General features: G+C 40.6%; 2 protein-coding genes across 5 annotated transcripts; both read left to right on the forward strand.

Annotated features, from left to right (window-relative positions):
- Positions 1-326: 326 nt before the first annotated feature.
- Positions 327-4,779, forward strand: LOC116208488 (alanine--glyoxylate aminotransferase 2 homolog 2, mitochondrial-like). 3 transcript variants are annotated; one of them, XM_031541964.1, is made up of 10 exons: positions 327-740; positions 1,213-1,443; positions 1,557-1,727; positions 2,421-2,564; positions 2,655-2,831; positions 2,985-3,210; positions 3,364-3,477; positions 3,564-3,650; positions 3,778-3,850; positions 4,384-4,779. In XM_031541964.1, exons 1-9 carry the CDS (start codon positions 528-530, stop codon positions 3,819-3,821), a joined length of 1,407 nt encoding a protein of 468 aa, XP_031397824.1. In that variant the 5' UTR covers positions 327-527; the 3' UTR covers positions 3,822-3,850; positions 4,384-4,779. The 3 variants fall into 3 exon arrangements, with proteins under 3 accessions (XP_031397824.1, XP_031397823.1, XP_031397825.1); XM_031541963.1 differs by lacking the exon at positions 4,384-4,779 and having other exon boundaries at positions 3,778-4,207; XM_031541965.1 differs by lacking the exons at positions 327-740; positions 4,384-4,779 and adding an exon at positions 777-917 and having other exon boundaries at positions 3,778-4,207.
- Positions 4,780-7,465: 2,686 nt separating this feature from the next.
- On the forward strand, positions 7,466-18,629 carry LOC116208542 (regulatory-associated protein of TOR 1). Of its 2 annotated transcripts, XM_031542033.1 has the most exons (23): positions 7,469-8,259; positions 10,027-10,129; positions 10,602-10,684; positions 10,774-10,932; positions 11,034-11,150; positions 11,250-11,407; positions 11,721-11,875; positions 11,952-12,096; positions 12,183-12,261; positions 12,348-12,449; positions 12,930-13,013; positions 13,113-13,223; positions 13,532-13,885; positions 13,976-14,165; positions 14,357-14,932; positions 15,044-15,361; positions 15,461-15,584; positions 16,063-16,187; positions 16,286-16,431; positions 16,551-16,652; positions 16,956-17,041; positions 17,475-17,556; positions 17,792-18,629. In XM_031542033.1, exons 1-23 carry the CDS (start codon positions 7,942-7,944, stop codon positions 18,125-18,127), a joined length of 4,053 nt encoding a protein of 1,350 aa, XP_031397893.1. In that variant the 5' UTR covers positions 7,469-7,941; the 3' UTR covers positions 18,128-18,629. The 2 variants fall into 2 exon arrangements, with proteins under 2 accessions (XP_031397894.1, XP_031397893.1); XM_031542034.1 differs by lacking the exons at positions 17,475-17,556; positions 17,792-18,629 and having other exon boundaries at positions 7,466-8,259; positions 16,885-17,019.
- The last annotated feature ends 101 nt before the right edge of the window (positions 18,630-18,730 follow it).

Genomic DNA, 18,730 nt, shown 5'->3' on the forward strand with positions numbered 1-18,730 from the left:
ATGATATTATTACATGACATTTATTTATATAATAAAAATCAAAATAATAAATTTTTATGACTCATAATATTATTACATGACATTTATTTATATACTAAAAATGAAAATAATAAATTTTTATTCACTCATGGTATTATTACATGACATTTATTTATATACTAAAAATTAAAATGGTAAATTTGACACATGATATTATTACATGACATTAATGCATAACATCACCGTCAAGAGTTTCTCTCTCCCCCACACGCGCAATCACATACAAACACACTGTCCTTCCCTCCCTCGCCCCTTCTCTATCATATATGTTGGCATCCTCTTCTTCAGCCATCTCATCTTTCCAAAGCAGCACTCTCTCTCTCTCTCTCTCTCTCTCTCTGAATCTTCGCAGCCTATACTGAGGAGGAGGAGGAGGAGGAGGAGGGGGGTCCTGTATTCTCGGAATCTTTGGCCTTGAAATTTCCCCGCCACGCCTCTCAGCCTCCATTTCCGTACACCCCCCTGAGGAAAAGTGATCCCTGAAAACGATGCAGAGGATCACCGCCGCGAAGAGGGCCCTGGCTGCCCAAGCCCACCGGACCTTCTCCCAGTCGGCCGCCTCCCTCCGGGAACCTGAGCTCCCCAAAATGCCGGCGTTCGATTACACCCCCCCGCCCTACTCTGGCCCCCCCGCGGCGGAGATCCTCGCCAAGAGGAAGGAGTTCCTCAGCCCCTCCCTTTTCCATTTCTACAAGAAACCCGTGAGTGTTCTTCTTCAACCACCCCCACCCATTTCCTTGGCGCCGCGTTGTCCTTCGTCCGAAGGCCGATTCTGAATCCATGATCGGCTGTTCTCCTCGAGGTTATACGAAACCATGATGAATGATGGTGGGAATCGGATCGAGAATCGAGTCGATGGTTTATTCAATAAGTTTTGTGTACGGTCGTATACACTGACACTTTCCCATTGTGACTTCATATCCTACGTGAATCATCACGACCGAGCTCGAAACAGGTTCTCCGTTGTGCCGATACTCGGATTCGAAGCACTGTTTCCGGTTCTTTATAGTCGGACCTTCGCTCTGTTCTCTGTTTTTTCGGTCACGGGCAGAGTTGCTCTGTCTCTGAAAATCCTTAGCCGAGAGCTTTCCATTTTCTGATCGATACGCCTTCATGTGCATACTAATTTGTCTCCCAAGATTGTATGGGAATTAACCATATTGCTGTGGACAGATCAACATCGTGGACGGGAAGAAGCAGTACCTGTTCGACGAGGAAGGGAGGAGGTACCTGGACGCGTTTGGCGGGATCGCCACAGTGTGCTGCGGCCACTGCCACCCCGATGTGGTCTCCGCAGTAGTCAAGCAAATGAACCGCATCCAGCACTCCACCGTGCTCTACCTGAACCATGCCATCGCCGACTTCGCCGAGGCCCTGGCATCAAAGATGCCCGGTGATCTCAAGGTTTGGGAATTACAATACCCCAAGAAGTGCTTTTTCTCGGAACTGCAGTATTTTATCATATGTTTGTTTTAGGTTGTAAAATTTGATTTCTTCAATCATATGTTGATGTATAGGTGGTTTTCTTCACGAACTCGGGGACGGAAGCAAATGAACTGGCGCTGATGATGGCGAGACTGTACACGGGATGCCAGGATATCATATCCATTAGGAACGGGTACCACGGGAACGCGGCAGGGACCATGGGAGCCACTGCCCAGAGCATCTGGAAATTCAACGTGGTTCAGGTATCTTACTGTTCTGCATATATCCTCGAATCATAGTACATGTTTATCTCTGTCAACCTTTCATTTTCATGACGGCCTCTTTGCATAATGGAACCTTAGGAGATTCCCATTTTTGTTTTTCTCTGTGCCCTTAAGACTGTGCGTGACCCCCCCGGCTTAAGTGGAGATTTTAGAGTAGCTATTAGGTGGAGATGTGGACCTGACCGATGTAACTGGCCCCATTAGTCCAGTTAATATGAACATTCTCTTTTCTTGCTTTTATGTTTTCTTTTTTCCTTTTTATGGTTCTCTGGGCCGATTCCTTCTGCAATGCCCTGACCATTTCGTGCATAAATTATGTACACGGAGGCGGACGTCTTCAGTTTCTTTAAAAGCATTGTTGAAAAGCGGCTCACAAAATCAGAATCCAGGCACGACTTCTCGAAATGATCCAAAACTATTTTCACAATACTATGTCGGATTCATCGTTGTTTGGGGCATTTCATTTGACAGCATTTCACCAATATTGGAATCAGATATGAAAAGGAAATGATGAATGGATTAGATGACTGCACAAGAGCCAAATAAAATGCCATCATTGATTTCTATGTATTGCCTCAGTTTCTCCTGCACACCGATGAACAGCGTATTGTATCGTGTATGGTGTAATTGAGTGAAATGGTTCCTTAGCTTCCTTTTCACCTGTGCGCGCAGAGCGGAGTCCACCACACCTTAAACCCAGATCCATACCGAGGAGTTTTTGGATCTGATGGAGAGAAGTACGCAAAGGACGTGCAAGATCTCATCAACTTCGGCACTTCGGGTCACGTGGCTGGCTTCATCTCCGAAGCTATACAGGTAATGTGTATAATATAAATCCACTCAACCGTTTTTCTCTCCTACTTGAAATATTTCAAAGTAAAGACTGTACTGTTCTAAACGCTGTAGGGTGTTGGAGGAATTATAGAGCTTGCCCCGGGTTATTTGCCTGCTGCATACAGCACTATCAAGAAAGCTGGAGGCCTTTGTATAGCTGATGAGGTTCAATCAGGATTCGCTCGTACAGGGAGTTTCTGGGGGTTCGAATCCCACGGGGTTGTCCCCGACATCGTAACAATGGCCAAGGTAAATTGTTTTCTTGTGTTTCTTTCATTGTAGATGTCCTAAGGAAGCATCTCCTGTCAAAAGCCCATCTCGCACATCAAGAGAAGTATGATTTTGCTGATATGAGGTCCTCCGCTCACGATTAGAATCTTTGTCGGGATAACCTTAACACAGGGCATTGGAAATGGGATCCCGCTCGGTGCAGTGGTGACGACTCCTGAGATTGCGGAGGTCCTGACTCGCCGCAGCTACTTCAACACCTTCGGTGGCAACCCAGTCTGCACTGCTGCAGGGCTGGCTGTGCTGAATGTGATCGAGAAGGAAAAGCTTCAGGAGAATGCTCATGTAGTGGGATCCTACTTGAAGGAGAGGTTGCTTTCCCTCAAGGATAAATATGAACGTATGAAAATCTCTCTCCCTCATAAATTAACCAACTGGTATTTTATCTCTCAATGTGATCATTTACGTCTAATAACTGATCCAGCTGCTGCTATTTGATACAGATCTTCTGGCATGATGATCGCTAATTTCTTTGTTTTTTTTACTATTTTAGTTGTCGGGGATGTGAGGGGCAGGGGCCTAATGCTAGGGCTCGAGCTTGTTACCGATCGCAAATTGAAAACACCTGCCAAAACTGAGATTGTACATGTGATGGAACAGATGAAAGGTTCGGATATCACTCTTTCAGTCCCAATGTTAGGCCTCTTAAAAAGTATTTTCAACCTCCTTATCAGACTCTATTGGTGCTGACAGATATGGGAGTCTTGGTCGGTAAGGGAGGGTACTATGGGAACGTGTTCCGGATAACTCCTCCTCTCTGCTTCACCAAAGAAGATGCAGGTATATAATTACATCCTTTTATCAGCATATATACATTTATACTGACGAACTAGCCGAATGCTAACATGATTGCTACTCCAAAGCTTTGATTTTGCGCAACTGACGACTGCTTTTAATGATATTGCAGATTTCCTAGTGGATGCGATGGGCTATACACTATCGAAGATGTGAAGTCTCTCCAGGATCTTAGATATCTGAAAGTGTGTGTGCAGGCTCTACTTCCGATATATCTGGCAACTGATGCGTATGAGTGCCTGCATATTTGCTCATAGCAAAATCACTCATTATAGGCATGGCTCAAGAATCTAGTGGTGAAACACAATTGAGCGATGGAGCCAACATCTCGTTGTCTCTAATTCATGGCCTATGAAATAAGTTTTTGCTGCAAATAAATCCTTTTTCACAGTTCCATGCTCTTGCTTCAGAAACAAGTTGCGCATTTTCTCAATTTCAGTCTCATTATTTTGCTCGGGTTCTTTCGGATAATAAAGCGATGGAGCCAACATCTTGTTGTCTCTAAATCATGACCTATGAAATAAGTTTTTGCTGCAAATAAATCCTTTTCACAGTTCCATGTTCTTGCTTCAGAAACAAGTTGCGCATTTTCTCAATTTCAGTCTCATTATTCTGCTCGGGTTCTCTCGGATAATAAAAACAGCTCCTCCTTTCTATTGGAAACATGCTAAACTCTTCACTGCGGCATGATTACTGACTCTGGTATGGCTCCATTCAGGTCGAGACATGCTTTGCTTGTTCTGTCCTGCTGCAATCTCCTGGTGCAACCAGAGGGTCAAGTTTTCTTACATTCGAATAGCCCAACTGGTGATTCTATCTCCGAGGGCAGTTTGTTCAATCCCGATTTTAAGCCCTGCTTTTAATTCTTAGTGAAATGGTAGTTTCATTCAAAACAAAGACAATCTGTAATGGCTTAGGAGTGACAGGGCCCAACTGGCTAGGAATGCAAACATCCATGCCGGTTGATGAGTGATCGGCAGTGGGCTGAGAGAGTTCCTGACTAATGTATCTGCTGCCCGGTTTTCCATCCCACTGCCGGAATCATCACCATCGCCACGTTACGAACACTACTTATGCTCCAATGAATCACGTCCTCTTGAATTTTTTTTATGGATTCGATGACCCCACGTAGCATCTACATGAATATCGAAACTCATATATCAGAGGATGTGGGTCCCGCGGTGCGTCTAACAATAGCAATTCGGGTAAAAAACATCGACAGGCATCTTCTTGCTATAAATCATCCATCTTCTATTAATCTCTGCTTTCAGGGAAGGCATCCCAATCATAGAAAATGTGTTGAATTTTGGACCTTGTAGGGTTGGCTATAACTATAACTTTCGTTCTCGTGTATCCATGCTTCGAGTATTTAAGCCTTCGTCTTACGTGAATTTGAGGCATCCATTAAAAGCGACTAATCAGGCTCCATAAGGATTACAGTTCATAAATTAAAAGAGTTATCCTACGAGATTCAGTGAATCTCTCCTTCTTCTTTATTTTCTTTGAGGTCGCATTGATCCTCATCATCATTCCATAAACGAGATTGGAAACTTAATGCATTTTGATGACTATTTTAAGGATTTCATCACCCCACTTGCCCCTAATCCAAACAAAAACGTCGTTCCATTAATTGATGCTTTCATCCCCGGACATTGTCAAATTAAATTAAACACGAGATCCCCTCTCATTAACCCCGCAATGGGTGGACATCGGATGAGACAGTGATTGACACGTGGACGGCTAAAACTCCTCCTTGTTCTTTTTTTAAGTCCAATTGCCTAATAATTGAGTTTTAACTTTTCTAACTAGGGTGATTAAGACCTCAATGAGGTCAGTACTTTGAACGTCACATGCCCATGTCATGTGAAATTTTTTTTTTGTTCCCTTTTTACTATGTCTTTTTAACGGTTGTAAAAGGGAATTAATTATAAACTCTGAAAAAAAGAAAAAGAAATAAAGAGTCTCGTAAAATTTTATTGATGGAAATCAAACACATGATTCTTGATTTGAAACCAAGGTATGTGGCTCTTGTTTTTATTAGTTTTCTAGCTAAAAGAAAAGAGAAGGATATTTCGTTCCCGTATTTTAGAAGTTTTCCTGTATCAAATGATGATTTAGTTGTTGTTTTGCTAAATTAGTCAGCTAAGAAAAAGGTGAAAATGCGCTCAATATAATTAGCACGTGTTCCATGTTTCAAAAAAAAAAAAAAGAAGGGAACAACAGTTCTTACTCAACTCAACTAATTAAGTTAAGCTCTCAGCTTAAGCATCCTGTGATAAGATCTTTTGATGAATAAATCCAATTTTCTAATTAAAAAGAACTAACAAAAAACCTGTATTATTAAAAATTCCACCATATTCAACCACTATCTCTTTGTAGGATTCTCACTATAAATAGAATGGTTAGGCCCTGATATATAAAGAGAATGGTTAGGCACTGATATTTTTTGCAGTCTTTAATAATATATAAATTGATTGATGTGCAATATGTTTTGTAACTTTGTAATAATTCGGGTAATTGATTATTCATTTGAAATTTTTATAGAAATATTAAATAAGAGATCTTAGCTTTTTTAAAAAAATGAAAAAGGAATATATCATGTAAAGTTGATAAATTTAATGAAGTGGAGCATGCCTTGGCCCAAATACAAAATATTGGAGCATCCCACCAAAACCCCAACCATCTCATCTCATGTCCAACAGCGAAAAGCCAAGTGGCGAAAAATGTCTACCAATAATGTCCTTTAAACCCCCTCCCCCCCCCCGCCCCCCCCCCCAAAAAAAAAAGGGTCTATCAATAATGTCCATCTCAATTAAAATATTCCAGCAATCTTTCCAATTAGGCACAGATTATTCATATTCATTTAGCATACACAAGTCCAAGCACCTTTTTCTTTAATAAGTATTTGAACAACAATGAGGAGAAAAGAGAGAAAATATGGCCGAAGTAGACCTTTACAAGTCCTCAAGTAAGAATAATTCAAACCTTCTAATTGTGAATTCGTCTATCTTTCATCCAATAAACTGTGTTGGTTGTGTGAAATTATATTTTATTATAAAATAAATAGCCATTTAACTATAAACATTGTTTTAATTTTTGTGGAACTATATTTATCTTTAAGGACATATAATAACGATGAGTTCTTGGTCTGTTGACATAATCATTATATTTTATTGAAAGACATTTTTATAGTTATAATGTTGTTCTTCTATGAATGAGGAGGCAATTTCTTCTATGTATAGGAACTAAGAAGGCAATATGACCTTAAGAAGGCGTATACATATGACGAATATTCTCTAGTTAAGACTTCCACTCCACGGATAAAATACAATACCATTACCATAAATTTTGATTATACACATACGTAAAATTATACATTATATAAAAAGTACACTATTTTTCCAATAAGTGTACATTTACATTTTCGATATATACTGGATTAGTTTTACATAATTTATATTTCCTATATACCGGGTAGTTTTACATACTTTCTCTTGAAACTAAAAGATTTTATCGTTGATTTTATCAGCGAGGCTTGCTGATTGTAATCGAAAAAAAAAGTAATAGTAAATAAGGAAATTATTATAAAAAGTAAATATACACAAGGAATTACTCAATGAATAATTAATGATCATAATTTCACCGAAAAAAATTAATAATTATATTATCTTTTGAAGTTATAATCATAATTAATTGTTATTACAAGAAATAAATACAAGGAATTTGTCAATTAATAATGAATAAATATATTGAGAAAAACAACATCGATTCTCTTCTTCCTCTCTCTCTCTCTCTCTCGACAAAATCCTAAAATCGAAGAGAGCCTTCCTTTCCTTCCTTCCTCTTTTTACAATTTTTTTTTCCTCTGCCGCCACAGTTCACACACACATACAGAAAAGCCGCCTCCACCCTCCCCTCCACCCCCGTCGCTCTCCGCCTAGGGTTTCTAGGGTTCTTCTCGGGGCTCCGACTCGCCCCGCCCTGCTCCCCGGGGGCTTCTCCGAGCTGGATTTTCTCTCCTACCTCTTGCGCATCTCCATGCGCCGCTGGTTTAGCGGCTTCGTCGATTAGCTCCCCCCCCCCCCCCCCCCCCCCCCTGCCGATCCCCCGCTCTCGGCCCCTCCCCTCTCTGCTTTCGCTGCTCATGATTTCTCCATCCGTGCAAACTCTCACACGAGCTGGCAGCTGAGACTGCTGATTTAGCTGTCCGCTTGGTATCGGTGCTTTGGTCTCTCTCTGGGAATCGTTCCTTGGAGTGGGTTTGGCGGGGAATTGGATGGCATTAGGCGATTTGATGGCGTCCAGGTTCTCGCAGTCCTCTCTGGTGGCGTTCGGGTCTAACCACATCGACCGCTATGATGCGTTCGCTTCCTCCAGCAATAGCAATGAAGACAGTGATTTGGTCCCCCACAGGAGGGATTCTGAGGTCGCGAGCAATAGCTATGCAAATGGTGGAGCTCACGCCACCACCAGCATGGCCTACTTGCCGCAGAATGCTGTGCTCTGCGATCTACGGCACGAGGCCTTTGAGGCTTGTGTGCCCTGTGGTCCCTCCGACAGCGGTCTCGTTTCAAAATGGCGGCCTAAGGACCGGGTAAGACCTCATAGTTCAGTTGTCCTGTGCTCGTGTACTGAAGCTATTACCTGCGAATGCTTGTTAACTTTCGCAGTATGAATTAGGGATTCTGATTCTAAATTTGTTCTCCTTTAGGTATGCTAATTGCATACTGCAAGATGAGATTTTGTGGAAAGGGAAGGCTAGTCTGGAACAGCTTGTTTTTAGTTAATATGAGGTCACTAGGAAAATTTATGCGCATTTTGCTCAGAAAGTTGCTGTGTGTTTCCAATCTTTCTCTTTGCGATCTTCGACGGTTGCTGTGACCAGTCTAAACTTTGGCTCTGAATTATGTTCAAACTGCAGGCTGCCTGCAGTTTGAACATTGAAAATACTGGCAATGAGCTTTTGATTGTGATATTCCTGCAGTATGTCAATCCTAGGAAAAAATTTTGGGGGATAGGATACTCATATTTCACTTTTCTGAATGAAATTGATGGCTGTACCATCGAGGATTTTGCAGTGAGCGAATGGTATCCAATCATCATAGGTAAGTTAAAATCATAGGTAAGTTAAAATAAGACCATGCGAATTGATTTCTAGTTAAAGTGCCAAAAATTGGTTTGGATAATGATAAAGAGTTCCCACCTTCAGTACTCTCCATATTAGAGGATTTTTCACAACCATGTCCTTAGAGGTGAGATGAGACAAAGGGGGATTTATCAGGGGTTAGATGCCAGTGTAATGGAAGCTACAACACTGAGCTTGAGCAGTTCATGGCTAGGAAGAGAAAGGACAGAACTTCCTTATTGGAACATAAACCTTAAGCCTGACCAATTAGTTGATCTTGGATTAAAAGTTGAAAGTTGTCATGGTTACTAGAACTCTATTCTGGAGCATCCTTGGTATGGAACTTTACTGTCCTCCAGAATCATTTTCTAGAGCAGCGTGTGTCAATTCTGTATTGGTATTTTGCATAGTGCTAGTTTTCTGGCAGCTGGTTTAGATTATTGAATCTTGGACAACTGGAAAAGTCAAGTGAATTGGGAAACACCCACTTCTTTATTCCTGAATAATGTGGGAAGATAGTACATTTTGTTTCTGTTGCTACATCATGCATATTTTTATGAATTTTCCCAGGGGAAAATATGACAGATAAAGAATAGCGAAGAGGGTAAATCTTACTTTGTTTTATAGCTATAAAATAGGCCATTTATCAAGCGGATCCTTTCTTCCCCCATGCTATGCTGGATAGATGTTTCGAAAAAAGACATCGGAAGAGTCCAAGAGTTTTCCTTTGTATGCAAGTGGAGAGAATGATATCCTATTAGAAGGAAGAGGATTCTGAGGAGGCCTTTATGGCTCTATTACCATTGAATATTTTGTTTTGGTGGGGTTGCAAGGCTCTTATGAGTACATGTCAAGGAGGCCTTTTGCTGCAGTTTCTGAATACTCTGGTCTATATCATCTTCATACTTCGATTTTATAATATTTTCGTCTGAATGCTTTGATAGGAGTTGTGGAGGAAATGTCGTGTTCCTTTTTCTTAAAGATCAGGATGTTACTATGGATAAGTTGATCTCTTTTTTTACTTTATTTTGCCTGAAGAATTTGTCTTGATGTCATGGGAATACAAAAATCAGTTAGTTGGAACTGATATTGATGATGAGTCTGCTTCTAAATGGTTTTGGTGGGAGGGAGAGAGCTTAGAAATGGGCCATGCTTTGCAATACCTATAAAAGAGAAGAATCTTGCAACTATGCTTTCCTGTATAGCTGTGTCTAATAATGTGCATTTTTTCTGCAGATGAAAACAGGATGTGTAGCTATAGTTTTGTGTTTAAACATAAGCGTTGACCCACCTGATGTAATTAAGATCTCTCCCTGTGCCAGAATGGAGTGCTGGATAGGTATATCAGTTAATTGTTAAACTGCAATTCTCTTGTACCATTTTGTATTTAAGTCACTGCATCTATTCAAATTAAATAATTTGGAATTTCAGCGCCTCTCTTTATTCCAGGAATGTTTCTATAATAAATGCCAAGGGCTTTTTCTGTAAATATTTGTATATTTTTAATTAAAACTATATAAATCCAATTGTTATTCATGAATTTTTGTTCGTTTTAATGTCAAACATTTAGCATGGCATGTTTTTACCTTCAAAATGCCTCCATTGCAAGAATCAGAGCAGGGGATGACATCTTCCGAGCTAGAGCATTAGAGAGCGGGGGGGAACAATTGTTCTGAAAGTTTTGCAATTTATGCTCGAGTCATTTAATTTCCCTTACTTAGAAAGGGGAACAAAATCACCCTTAATTTGGTAAACACACCTTCTTTGTGTTTTTGTTAAGATGGGCTTTTATTTCCCCCATTTAAATGCAGATCCATTTTCTATGGCACCTCGAAAAGCTATCGAAACAATTGGAGAAGCCTTGAAGAGACAGTATGAAAGGTGGCAACCCAAGGTAAGGTGTTTCTTGTCTTTACTGATGATTTGATCTCTTGATGTGTGTTGACTCTAACATCATCTGTCTGTTCACCATCAACTGGTCAGGCTTGCTATAAGGATAAACTCGATCCTACTGTAGATGAAGTGAAGAAGCTTTGTACAGCATGTCGCAAATATGCTAAGTCTGAGCGGGTTCTTTTTCATTATAATGGACATGGTGTACCAAAGCCGACTGCCAATGGTGAAATCTGGGTGTTCAATAAGGTCATTTATGCTGCTCCCAAATTTTTCAGCTAGTCTATTTGTTAACAGTTGCTAGTTCCTATCTGTTCCTTTTCATTTCCTAACTGAAATTGTTTTCACAGAGCTATACGCAATATATTCCCTTGCCTATCAGTGACCTTGATTCTTGGTTGAAGACACCATCTATATATGTGTTTGACTGCTCTGCTGCTGGGTTGATTGTTAATGCCTTCAGTGAGGTACTATGGGATGCTATTTTTATTTTGCATTATTTGTATGCATGTAAATGCATTGATCCTATGCCATAATAATTTGTTTGTAATTTTCCCCCCCTGAAGCTTCATGACTTAGGCTCTTCTAGCTCCGTTGGATCTGCAAGAGATTGCATTCTTCTTGCAGCTTGTGAAGCACATGAGACTCTTCCACAAAGTGCAGAATTTCCTGCTGATATATTTACTTCATGCCTCACTACACCAATTAAGATGGCTTTAAGATGGTAAAAAGTAGCTCCTTATATGTCATTTCTTAAGTAAGCTTGTTTCTTTTAACAGTTTAGTATTAGTATTTAAGGGTGATGCACTTTTCTTTCTGGTTACTTCTCTCCCCCACCAATTTAGCTTGCATTCTTCAGTTCTCGTGGTTATCCATTTGCTAAGTATATGCTGTCTGTTCGAGAGTTGGGTTTATCCTCTGACGGCTAAGTTCTTAGGTTCCTTATTCTTTTATAATTCTTCACTTCTAATTGTCCCTTGAGTTACTCCCCACAATTTGCTTTCTGTAATATCTAATTCTGAGAAATCGTGTATCAGGTTTTGTGCTCGGTCATTACTCCGCGAATCTCTTGATTATTCACTTATAGATAAAATTCCTGGTCGTCCAAATGATCGGAAGACACTTCTGGGCGAATTGAACTGGATATTTACTGCAGTAACAGACACAATTGCCTGGAATGTTTTACCTCATGGTAATGCTGTTTCTTCAATATTTGATCATTGATGCTATTTTCCTGTCTGTAATAATTACTCAAATTTTGGGTTCAGATCTGTTTCGGAGATTGTTCAGACAAGATCTATTAGTTGCCAGTCTGTTTCGGAATTTTTTACTCGCTGAGAGGATCATGCGGTCAGCAAATTGTTCCCCAATTTCTCATCCCATGTTGCCTCCAACCCATCAGCACCATATGTGGTAATGCCAGATTTTCTTAGAAGTCTGATTTAAGTCAAGTGGGGTAAACTTGCTTGGGTTAATTGTACCTGTTGTTTTCACTCCAGGGATGCCTGGGACATGGCTGCTGAAATCTGCCTCTCTCAGCTCCCAGCTTTGATTGAGGATCCTACAGCAGAATTTCAGGTTTGTTCTCCAAACCATTCTCATCGAGCATGCTTTATATGTTGTCCTGTTCTTAATAATGTCAATGTTTTCTGTCATTCTTTCAGCCAAGCCCCTTCTTTACGGAACAACTAACAGCTTTTGAGGTGTGGCTTGATCATGGAAATGAGCAGAAGAAACCACCAGAGCAGTTACCTATAGTTCTTCAGGTGTGAAAATTTTCTATTTCCTGAGCTTAAGCTGATGATCTAATTACTGTTCTGTTGTGTTGCAGTCTTTATTTATTTATTTATTTGTGTGATGCATAATCTGGTGAACTGTATATAAACTTCGGTAGTCTGGTTAGGCCTTTCTTTTTTTTTTTTTTAAAACGATTATGTCCTATATACCTTCGCTACTTATCCGTATCATCTTTCGAAATGTTTATTTTGTTGACTTGTCCGAAGACATGTGCCCCTTTGTATGAGCTGATGTGGCTGGATGAGTATATAATGGTTTAGTAATATTTAAGCATCACAGAGATAATTGCAGCAGCTGCACCTTCATTGTAAAAGTTCAAGAGTTTCTAGGTCTAATGATTGACGAAGAAAGCACAATCCATTTGGTTGACATTATGCTTGTTACAGTTGTAAGAAGAATGGACCGTAGATTACATATGATATCTCACCATTATGCAACTGTTGTTTCAGGTTCTGCTCAGTCAAAGCCATCGATTTCGAGCACTTGTTCTGCTTGGAAGATTTCTAGACATGGGATCCTGGGCTGTGGATCTGGTAATAGTTGCTGACCTGGGTGTTGTATTCTCTCAGTATATGCTATCCTTACAGTTTTACCATTGTTAACGGATTAACAGATGTATTCTTCTCTTGCAGGCCTTGTCTGTTGGAATATTTCCTTATGTTCTTAAGCTGTTGCAAACAACGACACCTGAACTTCGGCAGATTCTGGTATTCATATGGACCAAAATTCTTGCACTTGACAAGGTAAAGTTTAATATACTGTCTCGCATATTGTAGCAGTATGTGGAAACCTTGGATGGTAGCAAATATTGTCCAAATATACAATGGATATATTATACAGGATATATAACTATCTGAAAAGTTTAATTTTATTACATTTGGTGCGTGCCAATTCATTGTATCAGCATTATGTCATTTTGACAGAAGAATGAAAGGGGCAAGACATATACATAAGTTCTGGTTGAAGATGTTTATTTTCAATGCTCTTTTTGCATTTCCCTATTTCTTCGTTATGATTATCTTTATTTGACTCTGGAATTCTTGTAATATAGTCATGTCAGGTGGATTTGGTAAAGGATGGGGGACACACATACTTCATCAGGTTTCTTGATAGCATTGAAGCATTCCCAGAGCAGCGTGCAATGGCTGCATTTGTTTTGGCGGTCATTGTTGATGGCCACAGGAGGGGTCAAGAAGCCTGTATTGAAGCTGGTCTGATCCACGTCTGTTTGAGGCACCTACAGAGTTCAAATCCAAATGATGTGCAAACCGAGCCTTTATTTCTTCAGTGGCTTTGTCTCTGTCTGGGAAAGGTTTGGGAGGATTTTACAGAGGCTCAAATGATTGGTTTGCAGGCTGATGCCCCTGCCATATTTGGCCCTCTATTGTCTGAGCCCCAGCCCGAGGTAATATCATGTAGCTTTATCGATTTGTCTTCGGTCTTTCATTTTCCGTCGTCTTGTACTACCTTGATTCTGAAATCTGTTCCAATTCAGGTAAGGGCTGCTTCTGTTTTTGCACTGGGTACGCTGCTTGATGTTGGCTTTGACTCGAGCAGAGATGGTGGTGGAGGAGATGATGAATATGATGACGATGAAAAGATTAGGACTGAAATTAGCATTGTTAGAAACCTTCTAAATGTCGTATCAGATGGCAGCCCACTGGTGAGGGCAGAGGTTGCTGTGGGTATGCTATCTACTTATTAACCATGGTTTCATTTCTGGCTGTTGCTTCAGTAATATGACAAACATCTAACAGCTCTAGCTGTTGTACATACAAATTTTAGACTTAATTTTTTAGGGGAACAAGGAGTACCTTATATTTGGACAATACTGACTATATCCCTTTTCTTTTGGATACTTTGTTTTCCACAACAGCTCTTGCACGGTTTGCTTTTGGCCACAACAAGCACCTTAAAGCAGTTGCTGCTTCATACTGGAAGCCGCACTCTAGTTTGCTGACATCTTTGCCTTCACTTGCTCAAATTAAAGCCCCAAGTAGTGGTTATACCACGCCTGGGAGTATTGTGGGACCATTGCTACGGGTAGGTGCTGACAACTCATCAGTGCGAGATGGAAGGATCTCCTCTAGCAGCCCTCTGGCATCTTCTGGAATTATGCATGGATCTCCATTGTCTGATGATTCATCTCAACATTCTGATTCTGCAACGGTTAATGATGGCATGAGCAATGGTGTCACCAATAATTGCAGGCCAAAACCACTAGATAGTACTATGTACTCCCATTGTGTAGCAGCTATGTGTACTTTAGCTAAAGATCCTTCGCCACGTGTTGCAAACCTGGGTAGGCGGGTACTTGCTATTATCGGAATTGAACAAGTCGTGACTAAACCTTTGAAAGCTGGCTCTATCATACGGCCAGCCGAACCTGCAAAGGGAACTGCCCTTGCTGGACTGGCTCGTTCATCTTCATGGTTTGAGATGCATGCATCAGGTATTAACAATTCGGTCCTCTATTCACCCCCTTCTTTTCACCATCAATCCAGTAAATATCTAAAACGTAACAGTTTCTACTTGAACGTGACAATTTCCCCCCTTTCTTCAGGTCATTTGCCATTGACATTTAGGACGCCTCCAGTTAGTCCTCCTCGACAAAGTTACTTGTCTGGAATGCGAAGAGTTTGCTCTTTGGAGTTCAGGCCCTACCTTATGAGTTCTCCAGATTCTGGTCTGGCCGATCCACTTTTGGGTTCAGGGGGAACAGAACGCAGTTTTCTTCCACAATCAATTATCTATAACTGGAGCTGTGGCCACTTCTCCAAGCCAGTTCTTGGTGGAGCGGATGATGGTGATGAGCTGCAGATTAGAAGAGAAGAGAGGGAGAAATATGCACTGGACCACATAGCAAAATGCCAGCACTCATGTGAGGCCCTTTCCATTGATTTGTCACCTTGGATTTAATGGTGAAATTGGTGCTTGTGCTCATAGTTCCAAATACTTATGATTTCTTTTTTGAATTCAGCTGTAAGCAAGCTCAACTATCAAATTGCTAGCTGGGATACCAAATTTGAAACAGGCACCAAAACAGCATTGATGCAGCCTTTCTCTCCAATTGTGATTGCTGCAGATGAAAATGAGCGGATCAGGTATTTTGGAATTTATTAGTTTATGCTTAGTCTTTACTTAATGGTGTTTTAGACGTACAAATAAAAAGATGGGACAACTATGGAAGCTGCTAGTTTTGGGGTAATAATTTAAGCCCAGCAGTTTCCACCCAGACATAAGATGGGATTCATGTGTACGAATCCCTTTGTTGAGTAATGTCATAATTGGCCTTGTTTGTTTCTAGTGGTTTCATTTTTATATGGCTGCAGCCCCAACCTTTATATATGAACAAATGCTAAGAGTTGAGACATGCCAATGCAAGCACCAGATAATAGAAGTAATACCAGGAGATGCGACTTTTCACTACTTGCAGATTGAAAATGGATGTCTTACTTTGAGTTTGTGATGTCTAATTTGATGAAGTTGGTAGAAGATCAGGCTTTCTCTCTCTCTCTCTCTCTATTGCTGGCCGATTTCAAATTTATTACCGTTTGCTGTGTGCATTTCATTTCTTGGCAGGGTCTGGAACTATGAAGAAGCCACACCTCTGAATGGCTTTGATAATCATGATTTTCCAGATAAAGGAATTTCTAATCTCTGCCTTATCAATGAGCTTGATGAGAGCTTGCTCCTTGTTGCATCATGTAATAAGCTCAATTCATCTTCTATACTTGGTTGCCTATGGTTTTAGGAAGACTTATCTTGACGATGAGTTGTTGAATATGATTTACGATCTTTGCAGGTGATGGGAATATCCGAATTTGGAGAGATTATACTATTAGAGGCCAACAAAAACTTGTCACAGCATTCTCATCTATCCAGGGACATAAGCCTGGTGTGCGGAGTTTGAATACTGTGGTGGACTGGCAACAACAGTCAGGCTATTTGGTAGGTTCTTCTAAATTTGTATCTTAAAATATCATGAGCCTGGTGTATTTGAACTTTTTCTCTCTCCTTTTTGGCATGAATTCGAATTGTTTACATTAAACCAATATTTTTATTTCCAGTATGCTTCTGATGAGATATCTTCCATCATGGTCTGGGATCTTGATAAGGAGATGTTGGTTCATTCTATTGCATCTGGCTCAGATTGCAGTGTTTCTGCCCTGGTGAGCCTTTCTACCAATATTTTTGCGATTTGAACTTTTGACTTCGTTTCATGGATTGGAGAATGATATTTACTTTTAGGTTCATGATTTGGTTCACATGTTCCCCTTGAATTGAAGTTGGTCCAACTAAATAAAAAATGCTATCTACATGTGATTTTGTATGTGTGGTTCCCAATTCCTCTGTATTTCTATGGTAAACAATATCTACACTTTTTTTGTCCAAATCCTGGAGGTGGTGGTTAGATCATAATGCGTTTGATGAGAACTGACTTGATGATACTATTGGGGATTGTGCGTGTGCAGTCTGCTTCCCAAGTCCATGGAGGTCTGCATGCCGCTGGTTTTTCAGATGGTTCTGTTAGACTGTATGATGTCCGAACACCTGAAATGTATGTTTATTACTCCTCTCTCTCTCTCTCTCTCTCTCTCTCTCAGAGGTCAATCTTTTGCTTTGGCTCAGCTGCATTTCTATTTCCAATGTTAAGTATTGCATGCATTGCCATGCTACTAGTCATAGACCTGCCAAATCGAAGTTTTGAGATATCAGAAGTATAGCCATAGTGTTGCTAATAATACTTTATTTCCAGCTCTTCTTGTCTTCTGCTCCCTGTGGGTGAGCTCTCTCTCTCCCCCCCCCCCCCCCCCCCATTTTTGTTTGTTTGTTGGGAAAAGTCTGTATAAGTTGTGAAGGCGATTGTTTCTCCAATGTTGGGTAGCAAACCATTCTGAAAATCTTACATAATGGAAAGAGTAGGACATTTGATGTTGTAAATATGCAAAATTCTGGAACCAACCTGTATTTCAAATTGGTGATATTTTCAGGCTTGTCTGTTCAATGTGGCCTCACAAGAAAAAGGAGAAGGTTGTCGGTATTGGCTTTCAACCTGGACTAGATCCGGCTAAGGTAACTGTTCCTGCATTGGATAATGTACGCAAACATGTAGATACATGAATTTACTGGGAAAGTTACCTAATATTGCGCACTTTGAAATTGAGGTTAAATCAGCTGCCAAATTTTGTTGCCAACTGTGTTTTTAAAAAACTAAAAAATAAAAAAAATTCGGGTGACAGTGGTAACTGCTTTCTATTAAGCACTCATTGTGAACTCATTATGCTGATGTATGGCTTTTCCTTATCAGGTCGTCAGTGCTACACAAGCCGGAGACATTCAGTTCCTCGATATAAGAAATAACATGGGCACTTATCTAACAATTGATGCCCACCGGGGATCTCTCACTGCCCTAGCCATCCACCGGCATGCACCCATTATAGCCAGCGGGTCAGCGAAGCAGCTCATCAAAGTTTTCAGCCTCGAGGGCAAACAGCTCAGCACAATTCGCTACACCCCGACTTTCATGGCCCACAAGATTGGTTCCGTCAGCTGCCTCACGTTCCACCCCTACCAGCTGCTCCTTGCTGCTGGATCTGCAGATCCATTTGTGTCTATATACACCGACGAAAATTCGGAGGCATGATACGACTGGTAACCAGGTTCCTTTCATTATTTCGATATCTTTGGGAGCCTCTCTTTCACTAGAGAGCATCACAATTGTGTGCTCAAGCATTCACCAAAGAAGGTTGTAGATCCTCTGCTCCGTCTCTGGCACACGCAAGCATTTCTCCTCACTGATCAGGGTCCTGATCCATCTCTCTCAAGATGCGTGGGATATTACTGGGTTTGGATGTCATATTGTGGGAAGTATTCATTAGCCTCCTCTAGCCATAGAAGGGCTTCCGAGATCTGTCAATATTTATGCACCTTTACCGGGGGCTGTGGCAAATAATCTGTTATACAGGTAAATGCTTGTAAATAGTTTTTTTTTTCCCCTTGTTTATTATTATTATTATTATTATTATTTTCGCCCTTTCTTTCGTGTGTTAATTGTTTCCTCCCTCATCCCTTTGTGCAAAATATGTAAAAGCGAAATGGTGTCCATCATAATTATTGATTATTCTAAAAAATCAGATGTTTACTGTCATGCGTGAGTGATTGATCCTTCCCTGTGACGTTGTTCGTTCTGTTTGCTATAGGAATATTGTATATGACAAAGAAGCCAATATATACATCAGGCAATTAG

This window comes from Punica granatum, chromosome 5 (assembly GCF_007655135.1).
Source record: "Punica granatum isolate Tunisia-2019 chromosome 5, ASM765513v2, whole genome shotgun sequence".
In the NCBI taxonomy this organism is placed as follows: domain Eukaryota; kingdom Viridiplantae; phylum Streptophyta; class Magnoliopsida; order Myrtales; family Lythraceae; genus Punica; species Punica granatum.